The sequence below is a fragment of the Antedon bifida genome, chromosome 4 (genome assembly GCF_963402885.1).
Source record: "Antedon bifida chromosome 4, ecAntBifi1.1, whole genome shotgun sequence".
NCBI lineage: Eukaryota > Metazoa > Echinodermata > Crinoidea > Comatulida > Antedonidae > Antedon > Antedon bifida.
This window is the reverse complement of record NC_136229.1, coordinates 4,359,799-4,373,775: the sequence shown is the minus strand read 5'-3', so window position 1 is coordinate 4,373,775 and position 13,977 is coordinate 4,359,799. Positions and strand designations below refer to the sequence as shown.

Genomic DNA, 13,977 nt, shown 5'->3' with positions numbered 1-13,977 from the left:
TATTGATATGTGATAAAGAGTTATGGAGATATGATTGATAGTGTGATTTCACAAAATCGCGTATTAATGACGTCACGGTTGAGTGATCACGCTGAAAAGCTTATTATGGCTAAGTTAAAGTATTTGAAAGACATTGTGAAATTTTTGTGATCATTGTTATTCAACTTTTTGAGATAATTGCTAAACAAAAGTGTACAGAAAGAAGAAGAATAATAATAACAATAAAGATTTCATACAATAACAATAGGTGATCATTTTATTCTAAATGATCACCTAAAAATATATCTCTAATAAATAATATGTATTGTATATCAATGTTTCGGACACGTCACCCTATTGCTTTGTCATTTGATAACCATCCATTCAATTATATCAAAAGAGGAAGCAACGAAAGAAAGCGAAACATCTTTATCTATGTGTAATATCATGTTAAAACAGAAGCCATGAACGAAAAAAATTAACAGTACAGGTAATACAGAAATAATCAAACTTACTTAAAAGCTAAAATGTTACCGAACTGTTTTGTTGTTTTTGTTTTTTTAGACCTATTCATTAGATATAGCGACATTGTTTTTGTCCTTCTAATGCCGGGACGTTAATATCTTAAAAACTTATTTAGGCCTACGTACTTGAAACCAAACTCAAATATGTTCTTACCTGTCTATTAGTGTATTGAAAACAATATTTCCGTCGGTGTAAATCAGTTTAAAATTCCGTTCAGACAGTAGGATAAAACCACGAGGTCGGGTCGCTTCACGGACGTAAAATTGTAATGTTTACAATTTGCAAAAATATATATAGGCCTACAGATACCTGCAAGTATCAAAACCTCCACCCAGACAGGCTGAAGGTACGGTAGACGATATTTTCGGTTGGGATTGCGTCCAGTAATAGCTGTAGGCCTCCTAGTACACTATAAGAAACCAAGGCCTAGTACACAGCAATACTCCAAATCTTTCATCAACATACGGAAGTGTTAACCTATAGTTTGCTACCAGTGAAAACAAATAAAAATCGAGATCATCTAACGGTACGAAGTTTACACCTAGGCCCTACAATATTATTGCGACTGTGTCGGATGATTTGTTCGCAGTAACCTAAAACTTGTATTTAGATACACCATGAGGAACAGATTTTATCCCGACATCGGCTGCTGGTACACACGCTTCTTATAATTTTTCTATAATAATAACAATGTCATACACAATTTATTCGTGTCGTGCTCCCTGATAACTGATACTTCACATTGGTACCCGTTGGTATGTGGCGAGTTTAACGAGCCTCTCTCTCTCCGTTACCGCCCATGAGGACAAAATTGATTTTTTGTTTGCTACAAAAAAATATTTATTCTTTCAACACATTTAATATTTTAATTAGTTGTCATTTCAAATTTATTTTGACCATAATATAAAACAATAATATGTTTGGTTTTTTTTCATTTTATATACTATATAAATATTTCTATTACTATAAAAAGCAATTGAATGACGTCACACGCACTGGCTGCCAAATAAATAAATCAATAAAATAAAAAAAATAACAATTTATTACAGGAATTTTATAATTTATAGTATACTTTATTTTTTAGGACCAACGCAGATTATTTAATAATAAATGCTTATTCTGCTTTAAAAATATTGTTCCTACTATATAATAATAATACTAATAATGACACAGTGTTAATAAGGTATGTACAATTTGAAAATTAAAAAATATATCTAAATATGAATTTACAATCCATACGCGTTCATGCGTCATATTTCAGATGGATCGAGCATTAAAGAATGTGTTCACAAATAAGGCACTTAAATAGGCTCATCTTCCACCTTGCACAATGTTATTAACAAACTTCTTGTATGGAAAAACTCTAGTGTAAATTCCAGGTCGAAACCTGATGGCACATCCGTAGCCAAAGCTTGTGGCTCCGACTAAATACCACTTATCGTCTGAGCCGAGACAAACAAGTGGCCCACCACTATCTCCCTTTAAAGGAAAAAAACTAAAATTAGTATTGACTACATACAACATATATATAGGAATGGAAATATTGTACATTTTTAAATATGATTCATGGCACTCAGATAATAATATTTTTTGTATTTTATTTGTTTTATTATTTTTTTATTTTATTTCAGCATCACCATTAACAGGGTTGAAAGTCATACTCATGTTAGAGAGCGAACGTCAAAATGCCACTGAACAAGTCGTAATAGGGTAATAGGTAATAGGGTAGCAGAAATATAAAAGTCACTATTGACAGTTATTCACTAATATTGTGGACTTGAGACTCCATGACGTTATTTGCCGCTAAATTTGATATCGTATGAGAATGCACAAAGCCCAGAACGTTTTTTACAGTTAATGTAACTAACTGTTAGTGGGTTCCTATCACAAGCCCCTTGGGCTTTCCGGGAGGTCCCATCCATCTTTTTAAAATGTTTTTACTCCTTTTTTGTTATGTGTTGTGTTTGTTTATAAAATGAATAAAGAGAAATTGATGATAAAGACAAAAAAAACTTACCTGACAAGTGTCGACTCCACCCTCTAGTTCTCCAGCACATATTTGATTATCTGTAATTATAGCATGTGTTCTTTGAAATTCCCGACATTTTGTGTTGCTATAGATCGTTACAGGAGCTTCGTGCATTACATCGGTTGTACGATTCACGATGTCTTGGTGTATATGTAAAAAAAAACAAACATGAATAGGTATACACTTACAACTTTGCTTAACTTATTTTTCCTAGTTTAGTAAAATTTAAAAAAGTAATGTATAATATGTAAAACGTTATGATTTTCAAAGTATAGTGGATTTGACGGACTCTTTGGATTGTGTAAAATATTATACCTACTTTGTGCACCATATCCGGTAACAAAGCATAAATCGTTGCTAGAAAACTGATTATAACTGTTTGAAATACATGCTGGACGAATGTATTTCGTAAATGGTATTGGCCTAGCTAGTTTCATCAGCATGAAATCATGGTCGTCTACATTGTTCACGTCTGTAGACTCTGGGTGAAGAAAAATCAATGACACTTGTACGACGACGTGATTTGCAGAAAACTTTTGATTGGTGTTGCTTCCAAACATAATACTCAAATCCTGAACACTGTTGAAGGTGTGCGGAGACGGGTGATCGATTTGTCTGAAGAAACAGAGCACCAGGAATTAGAATAGCAGACAAAAAGGAGTTGTTTAATTATCAGTAATAACGTGCGGAGTAGGCCTAAATTATTATGCATGGGAAGATGTTTCTGATTTGCCTGTGAACGTATAGTCTCCAGATCAGTATCCGGGAAATTTACAATACTCTACGATTCTTCCAGTAAATCGATTAGATCACGACTAAAGTAGTAAAGTAACTAACTTTAACCTAGCTAACTTGACTTTAATAATGTATGTATGAATCCGAAATACAGTATGACACATAGACAAGGTATTTCTATTACTATAGGTCCATGTAAATCTGGTAATTTTTCATAAATCGCTAATAAACTTGCGAATGTTCTATAACAATAGGAGCAAAAGGCCCGTTTACACTAGGACGATAACGATCGACGATAAATAGACAAATATGCATTTTTCATACATAAAACAAAAGAAATGTAAAAACTTTCATTCTAGAACTATAGAATAACCATCTATGCTTCCTTTGATAAAAATTACATTTCACACGTCCAATCAAATGACGTCATGATTAGCAAGAGCAATAATAATGTTGTGACAATACAAAGATGTTATTTTTTATTTATCATTTTATTGGAATTTTTAAAATATTATTTTTATCAAAGAAAGCATAAATGATTAGCCTATAGTTCTAGAACAAAACATTTCTAGTTTCTGTTGTTATGTAAACAAAATGCATGCTTATATTATTTATCATCGATCGTTATCGTCTTAGTGTAAGTGGGCCTTTAAGTCTTATAGATCTAACTTACAGATGCGAAATGCAATGTGAAGCTGATATTGCCCACTGGTCATTAATTAAGGTGCAGCCGCAATCTCCTTCACCATTTTTCATAATCAGACCTTGCCAGGGCCAGCTACCAGGAAGAGGCTCAGAACCACCGATTACACGTTTGGCACGTCGCGGCTTCTCTGGGTGAAGAGGTCTGCCACATGGAATGGCTTTAAAAAGAAAAGATCAAGGTTGCTGAAAACAGTCTTCGAAGAGTAACTATTATTGGAATAATATTCATACAAAACAAATTCACTGTAGGAATTTATATGTTTTAGGCCTACAGTATTATTATTATATACCATGATTACTAAATGTTCAAACAGGCAATGGGAGCCATTTTTCTTTTGTGTTGTTATAATCTCACGGTCGTAAGTTTATATCTACCATGGAGTAGCTTTACGTCAGGAAGTTAAGACATTGGTCAGATGTTTGCCCCACTGACGTATTTTGTACTTGATACAAAGTACATATTGAGAACATTATATAGGTAGGTATAGTCTAGCTTCATAGTTATTGTACTTATTCGAACTTGAAAGAAGATAACAGTGTCACCACCCACGTTTTGCTTGCATTGTGACGAGCAAAAGATACCTACTGAAAAGGCAGAAATTACAATACTACATTTAAGTGTCAAATGTTTTTGAATTACTTGAATCATGGCAACCCACTTCGTCACTAAGGTCAGAACAGTCAAACTCATCATCACATATGTCCTCTTCAGTAACATGTGGTGAACTTTGACATCTCAAATTAGCTAAAAGTATAGAACATTTAATTTGTTTGAAAAGATCTTAAAGTTTTGTTCCAACTAGAACGCAATACACAACAGTAAGTGATTTAACCAATTTGGTAAAGTCTTGTCTAACATTTTCTTCTATAGTAAATTATGTGTAAGTCGGATGCTTGGTCCTACTGAATGTTATATAACAGAAATAATTTACCTGTATTTCTGATACCTTTAAGCATTAGTGTAAACTGAGTCGTGCCTTTGTTGTATGAGGTATGTCGAATCCAGAAAGTCAACTCAGCTACAATGACGTCATTAGGAAGAGTTCTTTTAAAATCTGCAGCAAGACCTCTATACACTATACTAGATGAATCCGTGGCATCAACACCATGGCCAATAGAGAGAAAATTTAATTTATTGTTTTCAGACGAGAAAGAAAGAAATTGTACCGCCACCGCCGGATGTGTTGAAGACGCAACTATCCATAAGGTGGTGATGACATCTTCAGAGCTGCCGTCGTAAGTTCTGTTTTCAGAAGAGTTGAATGATATTGTTGCAACGTCTTCAACGTGTGTAAAGATTCTAGCATCTGCAAGAAATGAAACATTGTTTTTTAGAGACAGAACAATCACAGTTTTTAACGAAATTAACGTCAACCCGTATTTTCTTGATGAAGAAGAGTGGAATGAAACGGTTGATGCCACGCAACAGACTTCTTACCACCATTTGTCATATCTTACAAACATTAATTATACGAACATGTTCACACTTATCTATTATTTCCCTTATCTGGTGATTTCAAAATATTATTTACATTACATTGTAACAAAATGAATTTATGTCCTAAACGTTCCATTTCTATCAGTCCACAACTTACCATCCTCTTCTTTTTCAACTGTAGAAACAGTAAGGCCTGATATATTATAATCACCCATTCCATTTAATTTCAACCAGACCTTATCAGTGTAAAAAGTTGCCGTATTAGGAATATCGTCTTGATGATCATCCAACAACAATACATGGTACTTCGATGGATCTGATCCTAGACCAACCGCTAAATTGTTCAATTTGAGAGACATGGTATTTTTCAGTGACGTTAGACTGATATAGTATCCATGCGGAGATGTAAAAACTAAACTACCATGTTCAAGCCACGAAGTAATTGAGTTTGTATTGTCTGCAGTTTTTATTACGAATGACTCATTTTGTTTAAGTTCAACTACCTTTTTATCTGTGAAGAAAAAATGGCCTACTGTTAGAATTCCTATTACAATAACGCAGGGCTTTTTTTTTTGGAGTGGATATTTTCCGGGTACTGTTTTGCATGATGCTCTATGTGAAACAGTTGTTTGATTCACATATACTAATAATAATTTGCTTTATTGGTACGTGATTTCGTTATCAGTTTTCTGAGTATAATACTTATGGTATTATATTAATACGACAGTAGGCTATCTTAAGCTTTGTCAAACCAGTTAGATAGTGTAGACAGAGCTTAAGGTATGGTCACTTCAAACGAACGTAATCATGCCTTCAATGTGAAAAAATATGTCATCATGTGAACGCATCTAAAGAGCGAAGTAGTGCAATCAACTATTACCTGAAAAACAACTCATTTGAACTGCAAAGCTTGAATTCTGTAAGTTTTGTACAAACCATATCCAAGCCGTGTTATCGGGGAAGTCGATTTCAGTTAAAATCTGAGGAACGTTTGGTAATTCACTGGAGCTGTTCAACGGATTTGTGCCAGCACCCATTTTAAAGTTGCATCCTTCAATTACACCGGATAAACTTATGAATTGTAGCCTTAATCGTGTTCGCGACGGCCCTGTGAACGTGTATATGCAGTCATCCGACAGGATTTCAACAGGGAGAGAATACACAATCTCTACTTTGTTTTCATGAACTAACGTCACACTGTAGCCGCAGTTGGTTCCTGAAAAACAATATTATGTTAGGAACTTGCTACCCAACAAATTTACCAACTCATAACTCGTTTTAGCAGGATTTTGTCGGGTATAATTTGTATTTGAGGGTCAAATTAAATCGTTCATTGGCGCCATTGGAAGATCATACAGAATACATATTTTTAAGAAGTTAAGGAGTGAATTGGGTAGAATCAATCTCATCAACTTACAATGTTGTGAAGTTTAAATTACTTTATAAATATTAATCAAATTAATGAAAAGCCCAAGGTTGGCAAGTGTATGGTACGCCTTTTTTTGCAAGGACGTAAGCGCAATGAAAGTGATTTGACCAATCATAAGCGATCGATTATTCGAACGGTCGCTTGTGATTGGTCAACTCTCTTGCGTTGAGTCTACGTTCTTACGTTGCGTGTCTAGTGGAAACCAATCTTTAGCAATTTTACATGATTATCGAGGATGGCATAGGCCTACTTACGGCACATAGTTTCATCTTTTTTCCATAAACAGTCCTCTTTACCATCGCATATATCTTCTTCGCGTATACCTTTGAAGTGATATCGACAAGATAGAGCATCTAAACAATGAAGCAAACTTACGCATTTGTTATTTTTATAGTTTTTTGCAAACGGTACTTGTTTGGGGGTGGGATGGGATAGGGGCGGAGAAGAAGATATGAAATAAGGACTACAGACACAAAAAAATGAGAAACAAAAAAACAAGGAAAAAATAATGAAAAAGATAGAAAAGGGAAACATTATAAAAGAATAGCAAGGAAAAGAACAGAGAAAAATGTAGTAGATTATATCAAACGTTATATATTCTAAACAGTTCCTTAACTATAAACTCACCTTCTTTCTTGATTGCCGATACTTCTGCAACGAATCCACTGCTAATTCCACCACTTCCTCTGTCAAAGACCACAGTTGCCATATTTTTTAACGTAACAATCGTTTGGTCTGTCAGGATGTTTGAAGGAACGCCCTTGAAGTAGAATTGTAGCTGAGAATGTGGTTGGGAATATGGATTCTGAGTAAAACTCACCATGAGATTCTGGTTATATTCTGCATCTATGTTGACGGTGGTGAAGTTTATTTTGATTCGTGTCCCCGGCGGAGATGTCAATAACCAGACGCATGGTGTCTGTTGATGCATCAGACTATTGGAAGGCTTTATTTGGATAACATTACCGGTGCTCAATTCTACGATATGTGAACAACCTGTGAATAATAACAAGTAGCCAGCAATAGTGGAGGTATTGAACCTTCATTGATGTGAAAACATTCTAAGATATATAAAATGAAAAATAAACCCGAAAATTCCCAAAATAATGATTTCGCTTATAAAAAGAGAAATTAAACGGTTTTAAATTAAATAATCAACGAAATTAAAGGTATTTTTAAAATTTTAAAATTACTCTCTTGTCAATTTTTTTATAATTTTTGGCCAAAGTTAATAATACTATTATGTGACATTAAATGATATTTAATCAAAACAAAATTATAAAATTTGAGGAGTAAAATTAATCTATAAGCATTGTGATCAAAATGATTAAAAGGAAAATAAAAGACTCGTCCTCTTAATGAATCACACCGTTGTCCAATCTGTTTTGTTCGATTAGTATATACCAATTTCATTGAATTACTTTATGCATGTATGCTACATACTTTCGCATACTACTTCAGTCGCTGTTCCTATTGGAAAGTGTTCACATGAAATCTTCGATCCAATGTCAGATATGCTTCCAAGAGTATTCTGGCAGTTATTCACAACGCCCTCGCAAACACTTTTACAAGGCTGTACCTGTATTGTAAAATAGTTATTTCTAGTAATGTGGTGCCAACATTAAGCTACGTTCACAATAACGAAACGGAAGACGGTACTTTGTTAAATAAGGGAAACCCATCTGAATTGAACGGCGCCGCTTTCCGTTCAGTGAAACGGAACAAATGTGTGGTTTTATGACTATATTTTCTAAAATTCCTTCCTTTAAACGTGTTTGTCCTTTTTTGTCGTCACATTGATTTTAAATGTTGCTAATTTTGTGGATCAATAGCTGTGGAAATTCATGTCATCTTATAAATTAATGTCCTTCAGCTCTGTCTGCACTATCAAACTTTATGTGACAATAAATGTGATGTAGTCATATCACTACCATATTTAAAACATATAACTACTATATTTGGACACGTCACTCTGTTTTTGTTAAACTATTTTGATAGTGTACACAGAGCTTTACTTACCTGATTATCGTCAGTGATGCATTGTGGGAAAAGCGTAGAGCATATGACATACAGCGCATGTTTATCACAATCTAACGAACTGGGAATTTTTTCCATGTAATGTTCTGCAAGCTTCATCGAAGGAAAATATTGGTTTGGAAAGAAGGTTTTTAGGTAAGGCAAGATATTTGCACATTTACCGTACGTTGGTACATCAACACAACATGCTGGAGAGGGAAACAAGTTGAAAATTAAAACCAGACAGATATTCAGGCGGATATTCTGGTACCGGAACTGTGGAGGAAGAAGCTAGGCTAATTTCGGTGGAATAGTATTATTTCTTTTTGTACGGTACAGTTTTATATCCTAATGTTACTTCTATTTTTACTTCAGATGAATAAATAAAACTGCCTTACCATGTTGTATGTGGCTGCCTATCATATCGTTTTCGAAAGATGTAAGCAGCTTTTCTCTTGCTCTCACTCGCAATAGCGAATTATTTGTACACCTTAAACCGGTTGGTATCTCAGTGTCTATACAACAGAAAAATGATGATTAAAATGAAAATTATACAGAACAATCATTATGGTTGTGTGAGAGTGAAACAGAGTGGAGATCACAATGAAGATTGTAAGGCCTACTTGTTCATCATTGATAGCCATTTTCAACACACTGCAGGGAGGCCTCTCTGATTTGACTCCATTTTTTCTCATCCCGTACGTTATACGATTGCTTGTGTAGCTTAAAGACCCCTTCCATGCAATTTTAGACGTTTTTTGGAAAATAATACATATATATAACTTTAAAAACATTAAACTATGTCATTCCTTGTCTTAAATGTACGTTTTATGGTAAATTATGATAAAAAGTGAGAAACAATGCACTACCTAAGTAGCTCGCGGCGATCGACCTCTCGTGGACGGTCTTAGGCCTAGCCTAGCTAGGCTTAGTTTTGTAGGCCTAGCTGGTAAACATCGGTAACGTACGAACATCGTAAGCTAGCTATATACCTAGCCTGACGTTGTATAGTTGCTGCATTAATTGTCTTTCTATTTTTGCCAGACTCCGTTGATACAAATTGGGGAAAACCCGGTATTTTCGCTGAAAAGTTAGGAGTCTTCGATTTGTTTTGGCCTCACGATCGATCGAAAAGTGGGCGAATTACAGGTGAAAAACAAAAATATCAATCCGCGCGCAATGCATTTTGGGATTTATAGCGGGCCGCTATAATTATTAGAATCAACTTATTTTTCACATTTTTAACCGTTTAAAGACGAAAAAAGTTATCGCAATAGGACCATATAGTATTATTTTTACATTAAATATAGTTTGTGATCTTAAATTAGATCTAAAAAACGTAGGGAAAGGGGCTTTAAGCGTGGTGACACAAAGTGCTGTATTGCATAATTACAAATGGGAACCGACGACGCAATAGTGCTGCGAACATGAGGTTTGATTTCGTTGCGTGTCCTGTAGTCGGAACCAAGCTTAAACGGTTATGATGCTGCACCGTGAATTATTCATGATTTCTGCCTGAGCGTCAAAAAATAAAAATTTTTCAAGCGGGAAAACTACTCTTACCTTCACGTTTCGTGCTATCCGTATGTAACACTGAAAATGAACAAACAAGAAACACGGTAACAAATCTAAAAAAACTGTAACATACTATTTGAATTTTTAAAAAAGATCGTTAAGAAAACATAATTAAACGTTGACCTTGCAACGGAATACCGTAACATGGCCTACGCATGCATTCCGTAAATATACTTTAGTATACACAACTTAGGCATAATAGTGCACAACACAAATTTGGCAGGCAATATTAACGATTATGCCTCTTGCATTTAATGCGGCATATGCTACTCAATTATTTTTAACTGGTGTTACATTAGTTAGACTCCGACTTAGAGAATGAGCTGTACGACAATCTTAACAACTCCACAGCTGGTTGTGACGTAATGCCACATTTAAATTCCTATGCTGTTTTTGTGGAAATACAATTTCTTCATGTGGCTTTAAATTTGTTTAGTGGATCTTAATCTATTAAACATTATTATATATTATACTGAATCTCGAGTAAATTACTTCACCGTATGGTTACACATCACGATGCATCCATTCAACAGTTTGCTTCGGTGTGAGGGTGTGTTCACAGAGAACGCACCTCACCTTTCCTCGAAGCTAAACTCATTGCTGTAAACTCAATTCGTGAATCTAATTGTTATATTAAGCGTGGTTCCCACTAGAACGCAACGCCAAGTGCTGTATTGCGTAATCACAAGTGGGAACCGACGACGCAACAGTGCTGCAAAAATCGCAGGTTTGTCATGCAGGCGGGGGCAAACAAAATGGTTGGAAGGGCATCCTGTTACGTTGCGTAGATTGCGTTACGTTGGGTTGCTAAGGAGAACCAAACTTACTGCGTGGTTCCCACTAGCGACGCAACGTAACGCAATCTACGCAACGTAAGCAAATGCCCTTCAACTCATTGCGTTTGCCCCCGCCTGCGTGAAATCAAACCTGCGATGTTTGCATCACTAATTGCGTCGTCGGTTCCCACTTGTGATTACGCAATACAGCACTTTGCGTCGATACGTCGCTGCGTTACGTTCTAGTGGGAACCACGCTGTAGATGTAATTATTAGCCTCCTGAATATTATAATTACATGTATACCCACCTACATACAGAATGATTGCAGCAGATAGAATAAAAGCTACAGACGATGCTATTGTTATTATCATCGCTAAATAAGTGAATCGACTTCGCTGCCTTACGCCATGGTTATTAGATAAAGTAGATAATGTAGTTTGTAAAACATCTCTACTTCCTGAGATCCTGCCAGAAACATCATCAATCACTGACGACTTTTCAGAAGACGTACCATCATTCTAAAGGTATAATTGAAAATAATCAACACATACAGTCAGCACGTACTATTGTCAACTCATGAAATATTCATTTATTCTACTCAGCATCCATTATGTGTATGTTATAACACACCTGAGTGGATCCTGATTGGTTATTACGCATCACGTGCGCGAAACATTGATATTTTTAATGTTGATGATGAACCGCCTTAAGGAACGTTCATCTTTTTGTAAAAATAAATATACCGCGTACGGAAAAAAAACCACAGGCCGAATGTATTCTCATGTTGAATATAAATTCGAAAGGCGTTATCAATATAGATCAATTTCGCTCGCGATTTTTTCCAGTAAGCTTGCCTTCCACACACAAAAATTGTAGGCCTAGGCCCATGTCGGTGAAATTATTTTCAGTAGGTGTGCTTTAAAACATATAATGAATGTTTATGAGTTGAATGTCAATCTTTAAACCCATACAATCTCCTCCTTACTCATAATCATCCATTTTGAGTTTTATATCAATATTTCAAATCCTTTCTCCTGCATACATTTTCTGAATTCTGTTATAAATAATTCCAAAGAGGTTTACCTTATTAACTGTATTGCCCATGTTGTCTAATCCATTTAGTTGTATTGGCTTCGCCATCTTTAGCTTACGGTACGTTTCCAAAATAAATCTGTGAAGTACGATTCTACGAATGTATCTAGTATTGTATAATATTATAATATGATCATTATTGTATACTATAGCGTCGAAGTTACTGTGTGGTTTCAATAACGAATTAATAATATTATTTTAATATCACAAATTCTTCATCTTTGCGTTTTTTAAATTAATTAAATTCATTAATTTCCAATTTATCACTGGGCGGCCTAGAGTGTATTTTTGTATGTAATCTAATCTAATAGGGGTTACACTATAAGCCGAAATTTACTCTTTATATTAGTAAAAGAAACTGTTAAAAAACTACTTACCGGTACTATTTAGTTGATAAAAGCTTGCGTTGACTAATTTCAAAACGCAGTAGTAAATGAATGAAACTGTTAAGATAATATTAGGCTTATTGATGTGCTAAATCAATTATGAGTTTGTTTCGTTTAGTAGTAGAAAATAAACCATTTTTGGTCTTTTTATGTCTTGACCTTTGACCTTTGCCAATACTTATTTCTGTATGCCGGCCTGCCGTGACGGTAAGTCGATAAGTTCAAGACATGTTATTGCATGTTTCATCTAACCTTTTTGATCTAATTTGATGTTGAATCACAACCAAGGGAATAAAGTCTGTTTTTTAAATAGACATGCTGTTTAAAATGCGAAATAGATGTAAAACTCACAACAAAGTGATACACTCCATGTCATTTGTCAAAATCCCTTTAATACACCACCGGCGTGGGGTATTTCATAACATTTCTATTTTAAGCTAAATTTACAGATTTAATTTCTCAGATTTAAAAACAAAATGTTTATAATTTTTTTGAATGAGTTTAATATTTCTAATCATCTGTTATCTCTTAAAACAAAAAAAATACTAGTTCTAAAAATGTATATTTGTTGTTGGAGCCTTCTAACTAAATATCTCAACATTTTGTTTTGGTTATTCTCTAAAGAAGAGTTATCAATATTATATTAATTTATTATTTATTTGTTAATGGCACTATAATTAGACAAAAAGTTAACGGACATGTTGTTTAGCACACTTCGTTTTAAACAAATGGTTAGAAACTAAATAAAATATAGGCCTAGCGCTTAGCAAGGTTGATGATTTCAAAGTCTTTAAAAAAATTGAAGCAACAGCACACTGTTATGGCAGGGTTCACGCTGAGACGGTAAGCGTTGTATAGCCTTTTAAGACGCTTTACTTTCTCTCTGCGCACATTCTCTTTTTAACATTTTATTCGGGAAGAAATAAATAGTAACGTGACACTTTTCTATTAATATTTACTTATTGGTTGCACAGAATTAACGCAACTCTGATTCATATTGTACAAACCGATTGCGCCCATAATTTAGAAAACAAATACTGTATGTTAGAAACTAGAATTTCTCTTATCAAGCTTATGTACAGTATGTAGCAGCACCTGATTATGCGGCTGTCATTTTGATAGAGCCTAACGGACTATCGTAAGTCTTTTAAAGTAAGTCTTGCTGTGTAGGAAGTGTCCATCTTCCCTGGCTATTAACTATCTATGAAAGCTGAATCGGGAAGAGGTAACATTTGTATCTTTTTATTCCTTATGCATTTGAAATCAATTAATTGTTTACGAAGTGATAGT

General features: G+C 34.6%; 1 protein-coding gene across 2 annotated transcripts; it reads right to left on the bottom strand.

Annotated features, from left to right (window-relative positions):
- Window positions 1–1,644: 1,644 nt before the first annotated feature.
- On the bottom strand, window positions 1,645–12,797 carry LOC144839926 (uncharacterized). Of its 2 annotated transcripts, none has more exons than XM_078695508.1 (17): window positions 12,679–12,797; window positions 12,293–12,407; window positions 11,517–11,727; window positions 10,420–10,449; window positions 9,255–9,371; window positions 8,860–9,065; window positions 8,284–8,419; window positions 7,468–7,836; window positions 7,095–7,193; window positions 6,292–6,627; window positions 5,569–5,922; window positions 4,906–5,280; window positions 4,614–4,718; window positions 3,942–4,131; window positions 2,853–3,148; window positions 2,522–2,673; window positions 1,645–1,983 (listed from the first exon to the last, which is right to left on the bottom strand). In XM_078695508.1, the coding sequence occupies exons 2-17, from the start codon at window positions 12,347–12,349 to the stop codon at window positions 1,816–1,818; spliced, it is 3,201 nt and encodes a 1,066-aa protein (XP_078551634.1). In that variant the 5' UTR covers window positions 12,350–12,407; window positions 12,679–12,797; the 3' UTR covers window positions 1,645–1,815. The 2 variants fall into 2 exon arrangements, with proteins under 2 accessions (XP_078551634.1, XP_078551633.1); XM_078695507.1 differs by having other exon boundaries at window positions 12,293–12,380; window positions 12,679–12,785.
- Between the last annotated feature and the right edge of the window lie 1,180 nt (window positions 12,798–13,977).